This window comes from Polistes dominula, unplaced genomic scaffold (assembly GCF_049000335.1).
Source record: "Polistes dominula isolate Pdom_NZ unplaced genomic scaffold, Pdom_raw_medaka contig_18, whole genome shotgun sequence".
Lineage (NCBI taxonomy): Eukaryota > Metazoa > Arthropoda > Insecta > Hymenoptera > Vespidae > Polistes > Polistes dominula.
In genome coordinates this window covers 3,881,525-3,903,609 of record NW_028301164.1, presented here as the reverse complement: position 1 = coordinate 3,903,609, position 22,085 = coordinate 3,881,525, and the positions used below count along the sequence as shown (strand labels likewise).

The 22,085-nt window shown below is 25.3% G+C and overlaps 1 protein-coding gene across 2 annotated transcripts in view; it reads left to right on the top strand.

The window, feature by feature from the left end:
- Positions 1–11,170: 11,170 nt before the first annotated feature.
- Positions 11,171–22,085, top strand: part of Hnf4 (Hepatocyte nuclear factor 4) — a 33,113-nt gene continuing 22,198 nt past the window's right edge. The window contains exons 1-2 of one of the 2 annotated variants that reach the window (XM_089178858.1): positions 11,171–11,562; positions 18,855–19,955. In XM_089178858.1, the coding sequence (XP_089034984.1) occupies positions 11,457–11,562; positions 18,855–19,955 (1,207 nt within the window). In that variant the 5' untranslated portion in view covers positions 11,171–11,456. The remainder of the gene's footprint in view (positions 11,563–18,854; positions 19,956–22,085) is intronic. The other variant, XM_089178859.1, reaches the window with a different exon arrangement.

The following is a 22,085-nucleotide window of genomic DNA, read 5'->3' as shown; positions in this document are numbered from 1 at the left end:
ATTTAATTTATTGTTAATGATATTGTTTTTTTTTTTTTTTTTTTTTTAATTTTATTTTGCGTTCTAACTTTAGACTGAAAAAACGATTGATATCATATTATAATTGATTTTATTTTATTTTCATTACTTCTTCTTCTTTTAATATAATATATATATATACTTTATAATAATATTATTTAGTTTTAGTAATTTTTATATAGAATAAAAATTATATGTATAATATATAAATAATATTATTATATTATAAATATATATTTATAATATATTATATATTATATTATATTATCTAATTATAAATATTATAAATATATGATATACTCATATGAGTATTATTATAATTTTTCTATAGTACATATGCACCAAAGATTTCTGTATCTAAGAACAATGTCTCTATGTTATTTAAAACCGATAAATATAACAACCTTGTTTACCGATATCTCGTCTCTTAGTAAAAGAGATAAAGAACGTTTTTCCGATAAGAAGATACCGGCATCATTGATATTGTTTTTCTTCAAAGAGCGAAGAATATAATTTAAGTATAGTAACTTAGTAAATCTTGCTTTATAAAAAAAAAAAAAAATGTGCACGTTTTACGAGTTACGATTACGATTTTTTTAAATATTTTTTCTTTTGTTTTTTTATTTTCTTTTTCAATTTGTCCAAACTAATAGATAACGTAAAAAGACCAAAAGGAAAAAAAATAGAAGAGAGAGAGAAAGAAAAAATTTGATAAAGAGATTATTATCAACGATTAGTCGATACATATTATCTATGATTAGAAATTGTTTCTTTTTGTTTTAACAAAGTGTGCAACAAAGAAAAAATGAAGAAACATTCTTATCATTGCGACTAACATCAATTGCATTTTTTTTATGTAAACCTTTTGTAATACGAAAAACAAATATAATATTATTATTATTATTATCAATTATCGATCATTATCTCTGATTTTTCCTATCTTCCTCTTCATCTTCCTCTTCCTCTGTTTTTTTTTTTTTTTTATTTCCCTACATTAATTTGTTTATTTTAGTTTTATCAATAGACAATTAGTCGAAGAAGAAAACAATTAAAAAAAAACGATACGAGAAATCGGTTTTAAAAAATACATTTTCTTAAACAAGTTAATCGGTTAACTGAGTTTGACAAGTATACTCGTCATGAAGAAGTAACAGAATTTTGTGTCATGACGAGTATACTTGTCATGTTTGTTTGTTTGTTTGTTATTTTAAATTGTAATTGTTTTATGAAAAAACGAAACATATTCTCTAAATTTAAAAGATAAGTTCAAAGAGTTTCTATAATTTGTAAATTAATAAACTATTTTAGGCTTATTTTGAGTTCATTTTACTCCTCGACTTTTATCATCGGTTGATTTTCAAATTGTACGCCCTTTCAAAATGCAGCCATAACAGTTAACACTTTGATTGGCATATTGGCCATATATAATCGGCCACGGTTTTTCATGAGACTCCATGGTGGTCATAGATGATAGGAGCGTATGAACCTTTTACAATTGTAAAAAACTAAATGAAAGTTATTGTATTTGAATATGACCGATATATAGAAGATACTTTAAAATACAAATGTTTCCCTATTGAACAATAACAATTTTATTATTAACATCATATTTAGTATTATTTTGAATAATAAAAATAATGCAGTGGTGTCCTAGGTAAAACATATGATTTCGGTGTAACAGTCAAAGTGTTAACTGATCATTTTATCTATTTATCCAATTTAAATCGAACTAAATATATAATTCTGTAAATAACAATTTATTCGCGACAAATCAACAAAATACGTATACACCCGAGAGAAACGAACTGAGTAATAAGTGAATCAAAAATAAAAAAAAATAAAAAGGAATTAAATAACGAAAGGGGAGATTAAAAAAAAAAAAAAAAAAAAAAATGAAGAAGAAACAGTAATTGTCACAACGATACTAAACGTTTAACCAATGTTTACCAAATACAATATGTATGTCGAATAAAAAGAAATAAAAATACAGAGAAGGAAAAGTACAATTTACTCGGATGAAAAAAGAAAGAAAGAAAAAGGGGGATAAAAAGAACGGAACCTTCTCTTTTCTACAAATCACATTTTCTTCTTTCCATTTTCTTATTCTTTTATATATATATATATATAGATGTCCTCGTTCTGTGCCGTTTGTTCATCAACTTTATCACTCGTTGTTAATTGCTTATTAATCGTTCTGCAAATTCGTATTGGCGAATGCGTAGTAATAAAATATCATCACTCATGCTGCTGCTGGTGTTCTTTGTTTTATTTTTTCTTTTGTTTTGTTTTTTTTGTAATAATAAATATTTAAACGATATAACGATAAAATGTAAAACTGATTATCGTATAGTTTATGAGAAAAAAAGATTATAGAAAAATTGTTCAATTAAAATATCGAATAATAAATTAAACGTTTCTTTTGGTAACTTGAAACTTTCATTGATAAAACAAAATTGTTATTAATTTATTTGTACGTCATATAATTATATATAAATATAAATTATATATTTATATAATTTATTATTATATTATCATATATTTATTATTTATTATTTTTATTATTATTATTTATATTATTATTTATATTTTTATTTATTTATTTTTTTTTCGTTTGTATTTATATACATATTTATTTCTTATTATTTATATTTATATTATTATAATATAAATACTATTAAATTTAGCATATCATATGGTATGAATATTAAAAATATTCAAAAGTTATTTAGAATGAAAAGGAGTTTATTATTCTCAAGTAAAAATCAATCAAACAAATAAATATTTTTATTATTTTTTTAAATGAAAACCAAAAAAAAAACAAAAAAACAACATATGAAATGATACGAATAAATTAAAATGTAATTTAAATGGAAACGTCAATCAAAGTTTATACAAGGTGGCATGATTTTTCTTAAGAATCAAACGAAAGAAGAAGAAAAACAACGAATGACGTGTTCTAAAAAGAAATTGGATAAGATTTTGAATGAAACGTGAGATATCGCGTTTAATTAAACGATTATGTTTCCTTCTACTAATTCATTTGTGCTTATGCTAAATTAACGCATTATCATTATAAACATACACATATATATATATATATGAAAAAAAAAAAAAAAAAAAAACAGTAGGAAGGAAAGAAAATAAAGAAAGATGTGGAAAAGAGGAAGAAAAAAAGAAAAGAAAGAAAATGAAAAATAAATAAATATTTAAAAACCAAAACGAATCAATGAAGTCTATAAATTTTATTACTTTCTTTCATATAGAAATTATATATATAGAAATAGAACTAGAACTCTCATATAGAAATAAAATAATAAAATTCATTGAATTCATTGATTCTTCTACGATGTGGTTTTTTTTTTATTTATTTCTTATTATTTATTTATTATTTATTTTCTATTTATTTCTTTGTCAGTTTTCTTTCCCCCCCCCCCCCATTCTTTCTGTCTATCCACGTTTTTCTTTCCTTTCATTTCCTTTCTTATCCTACTGTTTATTACTGTTTCTTTTTTCTTTATCCATCCTTTTACTATTATTATTATGCAACTAAAGAAAAAATAAGAAAAGATATTCGAATAGAGAACGGTTTACGAGCACCGTAAGACACAGTTTACGTTATCGTAAGACACGTTTTTTGCATAAAAAAAAATAATAGTATTTGATATGTAAAACAAAAGAAAACGAAAAAATAATGAAAAAAGAAAAAAAACTAGACGACTCTTCGCAAGAAAGTATTGTTAAAAAAAAAAAAAAAAAAGAAAAAAACCATAGTCGACGTCCTCCAGCATAATTTTGATTGGTTGTTAGAATAGGTCACGATGTCGTTACAATGCAACTTGATTATCGTACGTGCTTGCTTATATTTTTTTTTTCTTTTTTCTTTTTTTTTTTTCTTTTTCCCATCATACGCGTATTATGCATTTCTCTATCGCATTTTTATCATTCGCGAAAACCTTCTTCTGAAAATAATTGAGTTATGATACGACAATTTTTTATCTGTTGTTTTATCGTTTTTCCAAAAAGAAAATTACCTGTTCTTTCTTTTGTAATAGTAAATCAATGATATTTTCTTTTTTCCTTCGAAAAATTCGAAAGAATTTAAAATATATTTACTTCATTTGAATTTTGACACCCCATACCGTGTATGTTTTTTTTTTTTAATTTGATTTATGGCTTTTATTAAAAAAAAAAGTCTCTTTTTTTTCTGTATAAGAAAAAAAAAAGATAATACCTTTTTCCCTACAAAAAATTCAGAGATATTTTAGATACCTTTTACTTTGAACGAATGACGTAATTGAGCAGGTAAGATTACAGTTTCAGAACAACGGGGGGTAAGAACTTCTAATGTAATTTATACGTAACGCAAAAAAACTTGTTTACAAAATTATCGTGTCAATCTTTTCTCTAAATTCTTGTCACCCCCCATATGAGTCATACAGGAATTCTCAACCGAATGCAAATAGAAACGATGTGCACTTAAATTATTATTTTTCTTATACGAATTACTTACACTTTTATTAATTATATAAAATTGTGTATCTTAATTATATATCTTATTAATTATATAAAAATAGTTTAACGCGTTATACGAGAAAGATGTTTTTTTTTTCATAATTTACTAGACACTATATAATATATATACTTAATATTTTTACTTAGAAAAGGTATTGATTGATCTATTATAGGGTATATTCCTATAATAGAATATAGTAATATATATATGATATTATTTTTCTTTTTATATTTTTACATTTATACAATTCTCATTAGTTTTGGTTTTTTCATGCAATACATAATTTAATATAATAATAATTTAAATTAATCATCGTTTACGTTATCTGAATTTCGATACCTCAATACTTGTTCGTTTTTTTTTTTTGATTTATGGCTTTTCCAACAAAAAAAAATTATCTTTCCGTCTATGTAAAAGTGAATGAAAGGAAAACCCTTGTTCCCTACTTAAAATTCAGAAATATTTAGATTCTATTCAATTTGATCGAATGACATAATCGAGCAGATACAGTTACAATCAAAGTACAACGGGGGGTAGAACTTTTAAATATAATTTATGCGAAAGCACGTTTTCGTGTTTACAACCTATTAAAGTACCGTTATAATTCGTATAAGAATTATAATGATAAAATTATCTTTTCCAAACGATACGATATCTTTTCCAAGAAAAAAAAAAAACATTTTCTTTTCATCTATGTAAAAGTTTATAAAAGGAAAACCATTTCTCCCCTACTTAAAATTCGAAAATATTTAGACTCCGTTAACTTTGATCGAATGACGTAATCGAGAAGATACAGTTATAGTTGTAGAACAACGAGGGGTAAGACGTCTAATGTAATTTATATGTAATGCGAAAAAACTTATTTACAAGATCATTGTGTCAATCTTTTCTCTAAATTCTTTTCACCCCCATATGAGTCATGCATAATAGGAATTTCTCAACCGAATGCTAATAAAACGATGTACACTTAAATTATTATTTTTCTTATACGAATTATAAACTTTTATTAATTATATATCTTATTAATTATATAAAAATAGTTTAACGCGTTATACGAGAAAGGTTTTAGAACAGCGAGGGGTGGGATTTCTAATGTAACTTATACGTAACGCGAAAAAATTTGTTTACAAGATCATCGTGTCAATCTTTTCTCTAAATTCTTGTCACCCCCCATATGAGTCATGCATAGGAATTCTCAACCGAATGAAATGTAAACGATGTTCAACTAAATTGTTATTTTTCTTATACGATTTATACATTTTTATTTTCTGTAAATGTGAATAAAAGAAAAACCATTTCTCCCCTACTTAAAATTCGAAAATATTTAGATTCCGTTTACTTTGATTGAAAATGACGTAATCGAGAAGATACAGTTGTAGAACAACGAGGGGTGAGGTTTATAATTTATGCATAAAAACGTAAAAACTATGTTTACCGAGTCCATAGGTCAATCTTTTCCATCTTATTATGCTCAGGAATTCTCAACCAAATGCAATGTAAACGATTTGCAGATAAATTGTTATTTTTCTTATACGAATGATGTATCTTATTAATCATATAAAATTATATATCTTAACACATTCGCGAGCGGCATATTTTTCCCTTTTTTAATACTGTGAGTATCGGCAAAAATTATGAATTATTTAAATATTATATATAAAAATTTATTTATATTAAATTTTTATAAAATCATCGGTAATTAGAAATAGAACTTGAAAAGACGTGAATTCACGTCAACGTTCGCGAATCTGTTAATTATATATTTTAATTATTATATAAAACGAATTTAACGTTATACGAGAGAGGTGTTATTTATTTTTATAAATTATTTGTTTCTTTATCCCAGTGATTCCCCCAAGTCGGCGACATTGTCTCTTTGTGAATGGTGGTTTCACAATTCAGGGGTGCGGTTTTATGGCCACAACACAGGTTATAATGGTTTCTTTTTTTGTGTTCTACCGCTTCTTTCGTTTTAGTAATTCGAACAAAAATTCATATATATATATATATACATTGTAATATTTTTCTTTTTTAATTTAATAATAAATTAAATTATTTAATTTTTAATAATATAAATTAATTTAATTTAATATTATAAAAATAAATAATTAATTTCATAATGTACCGTCTTTCTTTTTTTTTTTTTCCAATCCTCTCTCTTAGTTTGTAAGTACAAATAGTAAATTGTATTATAAGATAGATACGATTTAGCCTTGATACGATTAAGGAGAATTCTTTTACCGGACCACCATAAAGACTACGATGATTAATACACTTCGTAAATGGTTTCAAATCACGCGTGGAACAATTTTAATGAGAAAAAATCAATTACTTTACGATTTTGTCGAAGAATATTATCCATCAGTTATTATTCTGTTTAAAATAAAATCAAACTTTAACTTATAATAATAATAATAATAATTATTATTATTATTATTATTATTAATTGGTATTAAGAACTCGTAAGTTTATTGCCTCAAATACTAAATCCCGTCAGTGTTCCCGTCCCCGAGCGCAAACCCTCCCTTCATTCGTGGACTTTGTAATCTATTTCTTTAAGACCCCGAAATAATATTATTGTCCTCTTCAATTCATAATAAAAATAATACATGAAACTTGGTAAACGATAAAAAAATAAATGTTACGATTAATTAAAAATATATACTCACATTGTATATAAATCGTTAGGAATTTTTCTAACACACATCTCAATAGTTAAAATGCGTAATATAAAATTAAAAAAAAAAAAAAAAAAAATTAGTTAAATAATTTTTGAACATAATCTAAGAACAACATCAAAGTCTAATTCAGTATTTATCGGCTTATCAAATTTGTAATTATGGATTGAATCACTTGTTATCTATGAAAAAACTATTGTTCACAGTGTTCCTTGAATAAATTAATTTAAAATGTAAGTTTACTTCAAATGTTTTTTTATCTCTTATGTAAAATTATTTTATTTATAATATCTAGAAATTGCAAATACTTTCACTTTCTTTTTCGATAACAATCATGGAACATCATCGTGACGTTTAAAACAAGAACAGACGATTTGACATAAAATATACAATTTTCTTAATCATAATATAAATTTAAAAAAAACCCCATGAAATCATTTATAATAAATAAAGTTTTGTTTAGAATAGTGATAATATTATTTCTTGTTGTAATATTATCTAGTCTTTTGTCTGGACTTACTCAGCATCTCCTTAGCCAATGAAATTTGGAAGGCGTGTATTTACTTCTTTGCCATTCGCCATACCTCCCCTACAAAGGACACATCCCTTTTCTTAGATACCTATATAGCGGCTATTCCTTCGAGTAACAGTGGTAATCAACTATTTTGTTTTTTTCTTATGAAGATAAAACACAATTGTTCAAACCGGTTCTTCAAAGATATTATTGTTATTTCGTCTTGTAAAACAAACTCTCATAAACAGTCTCATACACCGATATTAAATAGAACAATCGTAATTGTAAATAATTACGTATATTTATGTGATTTATTACTTATTTATTTGACCACAGTGTAGAACACGATTGAATACTCGTCATCCCTTCCCGAATAAACAAGTAAACTTTGAAGGCGTGGTCAAACTTTTCTATCACTCGCCAACATCCTTTACCACCCCCTCCCCCCATAAAGGGCTCCTGCTCCTCTTAGATACCTGAAGAGATCATTCCTTCGTGTAACTGCTGTAGCGAACGGATCTATTTCTCTATCAATCTAACATCAAATTTTTTGGATCAGTTCTTCAAAGATACTTCTGTGATTTAGTCTTCCAAAACAAACTCTCATAAACAATCTCATACACCGATATAATATATAACAATCGTGGTTGTGAATAAGTGAATGCTTACATTTTTATTCGAACTTATTATTAAACTTTGAATAAAACGAACGTTTTTATAAAGTTTAACGAAATTTATGATTTTTTTACTTATTTATTTCACATCAGTGATAAAAAAAACTACGATTGAGTACACGCACAACCAAATAATACATATATATGTGTGTTATCTAGTCTGTTGTATGTAAATAACGCAGCATCCCTTTTTCCCTAAATCTTGAATACACGTATTTGTTTGTTATTACTCACCACCTTCTCCTCCTTTCCCAAAAGGGACTTATCCGTTTTCCTATATACCTGAAGTGGTCATTCCTTCGTGTAACGTGATAGAAAACGAATCTACTTTTCTATTATCAATCTAACATCAACTTTTTTGGATCAGTTCTTCAAAGATATTTCTTTGATCTAGTCTTCTAAAACGTTTTTTTAACGTTTACAACTTTTTATAACGGTTTATAAAATTCCTGTTTATTTACTTATTTATTTCATACCAAAGATAAAACATAACGATTGAGTACACGCACAACCAAATAATACATATACATATACATATGTGTGTTATCTAACCTGTTATATGTAAATAGTGCAGCATCCTTTATCCTTTTTCCTCTAAATCTTAAAAAAAAACGTATTTATTTGTCACTAGTCAGAACCACCACCCCACCCCTCCCACATAAGGGACTCATCTCTTTTTCATATACCTGGAGCAGTCATTCCTTCGATTAACCGTGCTAGTGAACGGATGTACTTTTCTACTATTAACCTAACATTAATAATATAAAATATATAATAATATTTAATAATATAATAATTTATAAATATATAATAATATATATATATTTATATATAAAAATTGTGATTGTGAATAAGTGAGTGCTTACATTATTATTCGAACATATTATTAAGATTCAATGTTTCAACATTAAATCAAATATATAATAATATAATAATATATAAATATATAATAATAATATATAATAATAATATATAATAATCGTGATTGTGAATAAATGACTGCTTACATTTGTATTCGAATTTCAACGTTTCAACATTAAATCAACATCTTTACACGACCAATCAACTTCCTGGATTTATTATATCTTCATTTGACAACAATGTCTGACGTTACGGAAAGCACTTGTAAGTGTAACTCTCTTAAAAATTTTATAATATAATATTAAGATATATAACCGGAAAGTAATGTCCGTTTCTATACATGTCAATTTCTATATTTTTATCATAAATTGATTAATTTTTGTCGATTGTGTATTAACAATTTGAATACTAAACGATAGAAGATTGTCGATAACGAAGATGATTATATTATTGATTAGAAATAACAATTTGTTGAAAATTTGTTCTTTTGAATTGAAGGCTTAAAAGCGACATTACTTTTCGGTTCATCTAATATAATATATTATTTATAACGCATTACGTACGGCACATTGTTCGCCCAAAACGCTTCCAGGGACAATTTTTGGGTGTGGTTCTTCTATGTTTAATATATCATCAAACAAATCTTACTAGTAACATTACAAGAAAGTCTACTTTTGTTTCTTTAAATCGTTAATTGAGTTGAAAATATCTTAAAACGAGATATATCGTCTCCTGGCTATAACGTTCGAAATTGCTAAAGACGAGATATCTCGTCTACCGTACGTAATGTGATAATATAAAATAAAGAAAAAAATAACCCAACGATTGAGCACACGTGCGACCGAATAATAGATAAATAAATATATATATATATATGTCTATATGGGGTAATTTACATACTCGTACAGTAATATACGTAAATGTGATATAGTTATGTAAACTGTATTTAATCTTTACAAATTTGTCCTATTTTTTATAATATTTTAGATTTAGTTCAAATAAAATAGAATTGAATACGTACGTTTATTAAATGTGATAACTTTTAGATTTTTCTACTTTTTCTTTTTGATGTATGTCAGAATATTATTTTGATCATTTGCATAAAAGAAAATTGTCAATTATTTTATTTATTATTGATTTTTATTTGAATTGGATATACAAAAATTTATAACAAGAGTTGATTTTAAAGTTTATACAAACTGCATCCAACGATAGAAACATATACACGTACGCACATATAAACTGCATCTAATCCTAAAACGTATACACGCACACACCTATAAACTGCATCTAATCCTATAAACATATACACGCACACATTTCTCTTATTTTGAATTATTTTTTATATTTAGTTTTTAATAAAATAGAATGGATACGTTTGTCCAAAGGATACATTTGAAATTAATTATTTTTTCTTTTTTTTTTTTGGTATATATGTAATAATCTTTCTTATCGAAATTCTATTATATTTATTAACTATATTTATTATAATTATACATTCTAATATAATATTAATAAATAATAAATATTATATTGTTTGATCATTTGCATAAAATAAAATTGTATGGTATTTTATTTATTATTGATTTTTATTTGAATTAGATATTCAAAAATTTGTAACGTGTTGATTTTAAAGTTTACATAAACTGCATCTATCCCCATATAAACATATACATATGATATGATATAAATTTTACATATTAGCCATATAAATATATATATATATATATAATATGTAAAAGTGTGTAGTTGGAAAGGAACAAATCAGATTACTCGTGAGACTACTCACTTGGTTTCCCTCACTACTTTCTCACATACTCGAAGATCAATCAGCACCGAAACTCTAGTTCACTCTAGGCTTTAGTCCGTCCATTGAATCCGACGAGTGTACTCGTCTTGTACGTCTTATGCGTCATCTCGCGTCCTTGTCAATCTAACAATTCTCGGTGTTTTCTCGCGAGAGTAGAAATTTATAAATTAAATAAAACAAGTTTTTTGTTTCTTTTGTATCACTCTCTCTCTCTCTCTCTCTCTCTCTCGAGAAAAAGAAAATCATCTCAGTTAAAATCGGTCGTCACGTGCTACTGCTATTCGTTGTGTTTCGTTTATTTTTTTTCTTTTGAAATTGTTGTTATCAAAAATGATTCTAATCATGTTACAAATACGTATTATTTTTATTATTAGCTTTCCAAGAGCAGATGTATGAAAATAACCCATCTCTCTCATTGTTCCTAAATGAGGAGAATCTAGAACCATCACTGCTGGATATGACACTGACCGATGATGAATTACTAAAATTAATAGGTAAGTTTAAAAATAATATTTAATTTTTTGTTTATTTCTTATTTTTAAATATTTCATATTTAATTTTTAATATAATGTTATTGGTACATTTGCCGATAGGATAAATTTCAAATACTTTTTTTGTCCTCTTTTTCATTTTTGTCATAATCTGTCATAATCATATGTTGATTAGGTTCATGTCATAATCTTATTATGATATATACCATATATTTATATATTATATATTATAAATTTATATTACATATTATATATTTATATATTTGTATAATAATAATAATAATAATAATAATATATACATATATAATATATAATAATATTTAAAATAATATAATATATAATATATATATATAAAATAAATTATATATTTATTACATTATATTACATATTTGTTTATTTACATACATTATATTATATATTTATGTATTATAATATAATGTTAATTTAATAATATTATTAAATAATAAATATTATCTTATATATTGTATTATTAGATCATTTGCATAAAGAAAAAAATTTCAAATAATTTTACAATACAATTGATTTATTATTTTAATTGGATATTTCAAAATTTTTTAATGAGTTAACCTTATTTGTAAAGTTAACATCTGACAGAAATAATGTTTATGTCGTTTTCCTGATTTGACGTCAATTCAACTGAACAAAATGATAAACAAAATGACGAATAAATGAAAATATCATTGAATTTATTTATTATTCGTATTTATAATTATGAAATAAAAAATAGATGAAATATTTGGAAATTTATCACATTGACAAATGTACCAATACCATTAACAATGTTTAAAATTAAGTAATATTGGATTAAAAACAAGTTTACGATGTTTTATATTATCTGTCATAATACAACGAGATGAGAAATATCTTCTCTCTTCACCTTTTCAAACAAAAAAACAAAAACAAAAAAAAACAAAAAAAAAATCAATCAATTTGTCAATTTATTCATTTATAATTCAATGACTTAAAGAAAAACTCTTGACTAATATTACTTAATTTTAAATAAGAAATAAATTTCATTGATCAAACGTTCCATCAATCGAATTGGTAAATTAAAAAAAAAAAAAAAAAGAAAAAAAGGAAAAAAAACATATGATAGTACTATTAATTATTAATAAATAATTTATAGAAAAATAATTAAAGATTATGTGTGTGTCTGTGTGCAGAAGTGAAAATATAAATTTGTAAATATTTTCTTCTTCTTCTTCTTCTTCTTCTTTTTCTACTTCTTCTTCTCTTTACGTAGATAATAAATTTTCGATGATAAATATCGTTGATAAAACATCAACCATATGGATATAATTAAAACTAATTTTCGTCTAATCGCATAAAACAATTTATTTAAATGATTTATCATACGAATTGAAGAAAAAAGAAAAAAATAAGAAAAAAAGAGAGTGAATATAATCTCGTGTCAGGAAGTAAAGATCTTATTTTAATATTTCTCTTCTTCTTCTTCTTATTCTTATTCTTTGATTTTTTTTCTTTTTTTCTTTTTTTTTTTCTTAAGAGAAAGTAAATAACACTGACACGTGATAATACATCGAAAACTTCAAATAACTTTTCTCTACAGGACTAAATAGATTTTTATCGTAATAAAAATTGTACTATACGATTGATTTAAAATAGAAAATTATACTTTTCACGATAATAAAATACAAAAATAAAAATAAAAAAAGGAACACACACAAATGTACGTACACATTTTTACGATCATTTCGTAGACGATTTATATTTTTAGTTTTTATTTATTAGAGGAGGAAGGGAGGGGAAAAATGTATTGCCGTTAAAGTTGAATTACGTAAAATAAAAGAATATATAAACTATGATTCGTTTACGTTGCTAATCATCTAAGCAATAATATCTTGGACAGATACTTTTTTTCTTTTTTTTTTCTTTTTTCTATTTTTTGTACTTTCGTATTTATTTTCAAACGAGAGAAAATAATTGATAAATCATAGTTATTTATATTTAATATTAATAATAATTAAAATAATAAAATAAAAATAATTATATATATATATATATATATATAATTTATAAAATATTATAAAATTATTCTATATAAAGTAATGTATTATGTATAACTTGAAAAAATTTATTTTTGAAATAAATAATAATTAAATTAATTAATTTTATATTTATTATATAAAATTATTATATATAAAGTTATATATTATTATATACCTTTTTCTTATATATAATATATTATAATATAATTATATATTTATATATTCTATATAATTTTATATATAAAAAATAATATATATTCTCTCTATATATATATATATATATACATATATGTATAACTATGATTCATCTATTATTGTATAATATATATTATAATAATATAAAATATTATTATAATATATCTAATAATACAAATAAATGTTATAATAAATAAATAAAATTTCTACTTTCATTTATGCAACAAGTATAAACTTTCACGATATATAAAATGTTAATAATTATTGTTTTTCTTTTTTCTTTTAACAGTTATAACAGTTTAAACAATTAACTATGGCGCATCATTTTGTAATTGCACACAACTGTGTGTTCTAGAAAAAACCGACCGATGACAAATCGTAAGATTACAATTATTTATTTTCTTAATAAAAATTTCAAAAAAAAATAAAAAAAAATTAATTAATTTACAAATCTCGCATTTCTTCTTAATCGTCTTCTTTGAAATTTGAGAATATTATTCAAATGGTCAGTTATCTTTTTACGCATGACGAATATACTCGTAAAACTCAATTAAACCGATTTAAAATATATATTGATATAAATATTACAAAATAATATTATTAATTAATATTACAGAGAATGAAAGATTCCATCAAATTGTTAGATGTTTTTAATTGTAAATTCCAAGGTATTATTTACTTTCAAACTAACATACAAGGTAACATAACTCTATACGAATTAATTATGGACCTTGCGTATTCGCGCCTTATAATCCACACATAAAAGAAGAGAATATTATTATTTTACGATATACGTAACTCTTTCTTCAAATGACGTAGCACATTTCTACATATTTATGCGTTAAGATTATAATTGTAGAAGAAATCATAAGTTTCTATAGGATCCTATTGTATATGTCAATGGTAAAAAAAAACCATTAAAAGTCAAATAAAATGATAAATGTAAAAATCGTGAAATTTCATTAGAAATAAAGGAAAGAGAGAAAGAGAGAAAGAGAGACAGACAAAGGTATATACATATATATAGGTATTATAAAAATATTTATTAAAATATAATATAATAAATGAACAATCTTTTATCAATCACACTTTAAAATAATGTCTTATAAAATATTCATCAAATTTAAATGATGCAAAAGATAAAAAAAATAATAAAGAATGCAAAATATATATTATATCTATAATTTATTATATATTATTATATTATTATTATTATATTAATATAATATAATTAAAATTAAATTGAACAGAATTAAATAATAACACATATAATATATTATATTAATAAATTGATATAATATAATAAAAATATAATATAACACTATTAAATCAATATAATAATATAATAACAACATAACAAAATAACTATAAAATAAACCTAAGAACAAGAAAAAAATAGTAAAAAATTTAACAAAAAAAAAAAAAAAAAAAGATCTTTTCTGTTTCATCAATCACTTGAAAATATGATATCATAAAAAATATAACGAATTTCTGTGACGTATAAACAGATAATGACAAAAAAAAAACAAAATAAGAGAGAAAGAGAATGATTTACGGAAATACAAGAAGCCACGAAAGAGAAGTACACCCCTTTGCAATCCGCAAAATGAAACTGCAATGATTCATTTATGGGTGTCTCATTGTCTGTCAGCAGGAACAAGAACACACTCGTGGTTCTGTATTTATCGTAACTAAAACTGACTCATTTTATATACTCGATCGCTTTGTTATGCACCATTTTCTCTGTTTATCTGTCTCTTTCTTTCTATCTCTCTCTCTCTCTCACTCTCTCACTCTCTCTCTCTCTCTCTCTCTCTCTCTTTTAGATTTGTTATTTTTCCTTTCTCGTTCTTTTTCTCATATTCTTTTTATGGTAGAAAATGTGAAATTAATTGCTGTTCTTTGTCACTAAACTAAGAAAAGTATATTGAAACATCGATTCTGATTCGTTCGTGATTTATATATGATATATGTTTGATTTTACATGTATACATATGTGTATACTACGTGTATTTAAAAAGATTTGAACTTCGTTGAAATTGGATTAAAAAAAAAATTCCACATTTGATGACGATTTTTATTTTTTTTTTTTTTAATTATCTATCATCGTCAAACGTTGTTATTGACATTTTTTCGTTTTGTTTAATAATAATTATTTATCGTTGAATTATTATAACATGTGTGTGTGTGTGTGTAGACACGTGGTTATGTTTTTGTTGTTGTTCTTTTTTGTTCTTTAAATAATATACAAATTAACATTCATTAAGTACAAATTAGTTAGATATTTCTTCATTCGTTTTATATTTATTTGTTTCAATTAATCACTGTATTTAATTATATTTGTACTTATTACACGTGAAGTATTTTACGAACATTTATATATTTGTAATTGTTAAATAAATTTTATTACAAATATGTTTTCCTTTTTTTTTTTTTTTTTTGAGCAATTCGCGATGATAATATCGAGAACGTTATAATCGCGCGCGCGCGATCTATCTTGATATGAGATAAATTAGTTTATTAAAACGTTAATCCCCGGTTGTGTTCGATTAAAACGATTTCTTATCTATTATATTATACCTGTATGTGTAATCGTATATATAAATGTTATAGAAAATCAATTAATTGTTTCCAACTGTGATAACATCGAATAAGTTAAGTTTCTTCATATACGATTTTTCAAGTCATCCTCAATAAACGTAACAACCAATGACGATTAAGTTTGAACGAATTTTTACAAATTGTTCATATTTATTACATATTGAACATATTAATTGACGTGTTGATTTATATATATATATATAAATAATGAGAATCATATTTAAATATCTAAATAATAATAATAAATAAGGAAATAAGTAGATAAATAATTGCAGTTGCATGACGTTTTTATTTTAATCATTTATGGTAAATAAATTATAATAATTAATTTTTGAATTTTTTCATTTATCTATTTTTTCTTTTTTTTTTAGTTTGTTTATTTATATTTCAATAATACGTAGATTAATTTTTTTTTATTCTTAAAAAATTTCAACAAGTCGATTTAATTTGCATATTTTCGCAGATACTCCAATAAAAAAAAAAGAAAAAAGAAAAGAAAAGGAAAAAAAAAAAACAAGAAAAATAGAAATTCCAGAATTTTCGTTTACCGGACGTGTTCCAATTAATTTCATTTTTTTTTACTCTTATATAAATAAATAGCAATAAATAATAAAATAATACTAATATATACGAGTAGAGTTTAATTAATCGCCCGTGTGTGTGTGTGTTTTTTTTTTCTTTAGAAAGATATTAACGCTAAATAAAACCGAATATATTTGACTACTTAAGTAGTATGTAAAAGAAAAGAAAAGAAAAAAAAAAAGACAAGAAATTTCAATGATCGTATTTTACATAACATCAATTTATAATATCAAAGAAATAACATAAATAATTAAACGCAGACGTAAAACCGTGGACGTAAAGAAATAGGAAAAAAATGTTACCACAGAACTAGTAACTTTTATATAGTCATTTCTAAAACGTAAAATAAAATACAAAAATTGTACAAATTGCATTAACTTTATCAATGACCAAAAAAATTTTCAATAAAAATAACAATCACAATTATTCACAATTTGTAATATATTCAAACAATAATAATAATAATAAAATATAATACTAAACGTGAATAAGAAATTGCATTGACTGTATCGAAAACACACACACACACAGAAAAAGTAAAAAAGGTTGCAAAAAATTCGTGTTTCGTTTGGCAAACCATTACAAACAAATAACTTAACGTGTTCCATTAACCATCGGATAAATAATTAAACATTAAATGAACATTTTCGTGATTGTTTAATTCCTAGTATTTATAATAATTATAATAATAATAATATTAAATAATAAATAAGTAAAAATAAAGAATTGCATTGACACTAAAAAAAAAAGAAAGAAAAAAATCGTAGAAACTTTTAGACGAAGAACGATTGGAGACGATAGTAATGTACATGGTCAGGGGGTGGTAGGGGAAGGGGTTAGATGGTAGGGTAGAGAAAGAGGCATGGAGGGAATGATCGGAAAAAGTTCCCCACTCCTTTGAGACTGAACACCACGGACGCAAAACGTGTCTACGTTTACAGCTGTTCGCCAGTCGTCACCGGACCGCCGTGAGGTCTGGCAAAGGTCATTAACGTTATCTCGTATCTTTTTTTATTTTCTTTTGGTATTTTTTTGTTGTTGTTATTGGTATAATCGCGTCTTAGTGGGACCGTGGTTATATTTATCGGCAATACAAAATTATTTTTGTCATTAATAGTAACAGTAGTAGAGTTAGTAACAGTTGTCATTTTACATAAAATCAATCGTATAGATACATATATATATGTATTTTAATTAATGTGTGTTATATATCGTGAATTATAACAGAATAAAAATAAAAAAGAAAAAACAGATGATCGTAGAGAAAATAAAGAAAAAAAAATTAATACAAATGTCCAAGAGAAAAGTAAACTTTCGATGCGCTCAAATAGTGAGGACTATCGTTCCGCGTCTAAACGAGGGACAGTTATTTTCGTGATTTTTGCGGGTGTAGGGACGAAAGTAACCGAGAAGAAGAAGAAGAGAAAAGGGAGAAAGAAAAAGAGAAAGAAGAAGAAGAATAAGAATAAGATAGTGTAAAAGAGAGACAGACAGTAAATAGACTATGAGAGAAATATATGATGTACTGTTAGTGGTTTTTGCCCAGCACCTGTGACATACCACAACTATTATCGGGTCGTCTTATTCCTGTGTGTCTTCTTTCTTCTTCTATTATATGTTTTTTTCCTTTTTTCTATTTTTTTTTTTTTCATAAAATAACATCTAACATTATTCACGAATTTATCGTAATAAACAACAAACCAAAAATCAAATTCTAGTGAAATTTAAAAACAAAAACATTCATATAAACATACATATATATATATGTGTGTATGATATTTATACATACATATATGTATATGTATAAAAACTCGTATAGATTAATTTAAGAAAACATTATAATGAAAAAACAATAGTAAATATATTTATTGATCTCTATATCTATAGATACTCTAGAATTTGAACCAGAAGTTTCATTGGAGAAACAACCGGCACCAGAAGTATCATTCGACGAACAATTGGGACCACAAGTGTCATCTAACGAACAATTGAGACCAGAAGTGTCATCTAACGAACAATTGCGACCAGAAGTGTCATCTAACGAACAATTGGGACCAAAAGTGTCATTTGACGAAAAACCGGTACTAAATGTGTCATTTGACGAACAATTGAGACCAATAGTGGTATTTAACGAACAATTCAGACCAAAGGTGTCATTTGACAAACAATTGGGACCACAAGTGTTATCTGACGAACCATTCAAACCAAAAGTGTCATTTAAAAAACAACCGGCACCAACAGTGTCATCTGACGAACCATTCAAACCAAAAGTGTCATTTAAAAAACAACCGGCACCAACAGTGTCATCTGACGAACAATTGGGACCAAAAGTGTCATTTAACGAACAACCGGCACCAACAGTGTCATCTGACGAACAATTGGGACCAAAAGTGTCATTTAACGAACAACCGGCACCAACAGTGTCATTTGACGAACAATTGAAACAAAAAGTGTTATTTGACCAACAATTCCGACCAAAAGTGTCATTTGACCAACGATTGGGACCAAAAGTGTCATTTGACCAACGATTGGGACCAAAAGTGTCATTTGACCAACGATTGGGACAACAAGTGTTACTTGACGAACAATTTCGACCAAAAGTGTCATTTGGCGAACAATTAGGACCAAAAGTGTCATTTGACCAACGATTGGGACCAAAAGTGTCATTTGACCAACGATTGGGACAACAAGTGTTACTTGACGAACAATTTCGACCAAAAGTGTCATTTGGCGAACAATTAGGACCAAAAGTGTCATTTGGCGAACAATTAGGACCAAAAGTGTCATTTGACCAACGATTGGGACCAAATGTGTCATTTGACCAACAATTGAGACAACAAGCGTTATTTGACGAACAATTCCGAGCAAAAGTTGCATTTGGCGAACAATTGGGACTAAAAGTGTCATTTGGCGAACAACCGGCACCAAGAATCCAGCAACTCGATACTCGAATCTCAGGGACTGGTCAATTAACGATGGGCCTATCAGGTTAGTTTGATACAATTTTATTTTTGCATGATAATATTTAGTATAATAAATGTTCATAGAAATTCTGACACCTCAACTTTCGTATTTATTTAACAAATGTTGAATTATTTATTTTTTTTTTTTTTTTATTATTTTGTTAAAGAAATTAAATGAAAATAAAATGATGATGGGAATATTTTTGCAAATAAAATGGAAAGAAAGAAGAGAAAAAACGAGTTAAAATTTCACATGTTAGTTCAACTTCGATGAAAGAGAAGAAACATTCAACGCAAAACGTCGGTAGTCGTATTATCAATCGTTATGAGTTTATCTCGCTCTAGTCACTCTTCACTCCACCCTTTATCCTCCTCCCCCACCTCTACCACGATCACCATCACCATCACTACCACCACTTCTTCTTCTTCCGTCGTTGTCATCGACGATATCGTTGGAACAACCCAATGACTAGAGAACGCAAACGAGACCGATCTTCTTCTCCTGGCAACGTTTCTATATACACTAACGATATTACGATTTTTATTACTGTCACGTTAACTGATTTCCTTATCATCTTCATCTAATATTTTTATTGCATATTTCTTTATTTCTCGTTTTCTTTTATTTATTTTGCATTATTTCGTTCAACAAAAATCAAAGTAAAAAAGAAAGAAAAAGAAAAGATATTATTTTGATTCAATTTGAGAATATTAATATGGTGAAATGATTATTTGGATTATTTTTCTCATCGTTTTTTATCTATTCTCAAGTTATTTTGTAATTGTTGTTATTGTTGTTGTTGTTGTTGTTGTTCTAAAAAGAATACGTATTGCACTTATTAAAGTCTGGCGCCGAGTATAAAGCTAAGGCAGTTTCGCGACACGCGTGTGCGTGCACGTGATTGGGCTCTCTCCCAGTAGCGTAACCATATCATGGATTGTGCATTTTCAATCATCAATAATATATCACCTTTCACATAATTATATATTATTTTTTCAATTGAAATTCAATTGTGGAAATAAAAAGTTGTATGTAAAAGAACGAATGGAGATAAAGATGGGGAAGGATGTAGGGGTAGGTGTCAGGGGAGTAGGGTGTAAGTATATCTGTGTTTTTATAGATTAGAACAGTCAGAAGATAAAACGTTTTCGAACACTAGGAATAAATAAAAAATGAAAAGAAGATTTAGTTGGGTTTTAATATTTGAATGAAAAAAAATTATTTGAAGAATTATATGTTAATAATATTTTTGATTATTATAAAAAAAAAATTTAATTTGGTTCGTAATATTTGAATGAAAAAAATTATTAAAAGAATTATATATTTAATAATATTTTCGATTATTATTATTATTATTATTATTATTATATATAAATAATGAAGTTTATGAGTTAGGGGTACGTATGATGCATTCTCCGAAACTGTTGCGACCTTTGTTGACACGTGGTACCGAGTTTATTATGCCGGTCAATAACTCTTTTCTTTCTTTCTTTCTTTCTTTCTTTAACATCGAATTATTCAAATCTTTATCTTATAGTTATATTTATTATATATATATATATACCTAATAACCTATAAATAAATAATAAATAATAAATAATAAACCTATTTATATATGTATTATATAATATCGGATTAAAAATAATTTAAAATTTGTACGTGTTTTGACGTTAAGTAGTTTAATTTTTTTTTTTTGTACTTTTATTTCCTTTCAACTTTTCAAATTATTGATAAATCAAATAACAAGATGCATAATTCGAGTATCGAAAACATTCGAACCAGTTTTCAGTAAACGCGTATTAAAATTGCAACATCACGTTCGCGTATAAACATCGTTAATTATTTTCCTTGTTTATTTTTTTTTTTTTTTTTTTTATCAATCTAACTAGCATTCTCTTCTTCCACCCATCTTTTATATTCGTAATCAAATTTTCAAATGTATCGTCGAATATTCTTCTTTTCTTTGCTTTCAAGTACGCCGACATAACATTTTTATAATGAGTAAACAAATATTACAAGTTGGTTTTTTTTCCTGTTTTTTTTTTTTTTTTTTTTTTTTTTTATTAAATTACTTCACGATACGTCAGCTTGAAAAAAAACATGCTTGAAAGTATATTACCAGATTCGAATAACATCGTCGAAGACATTTAAAAA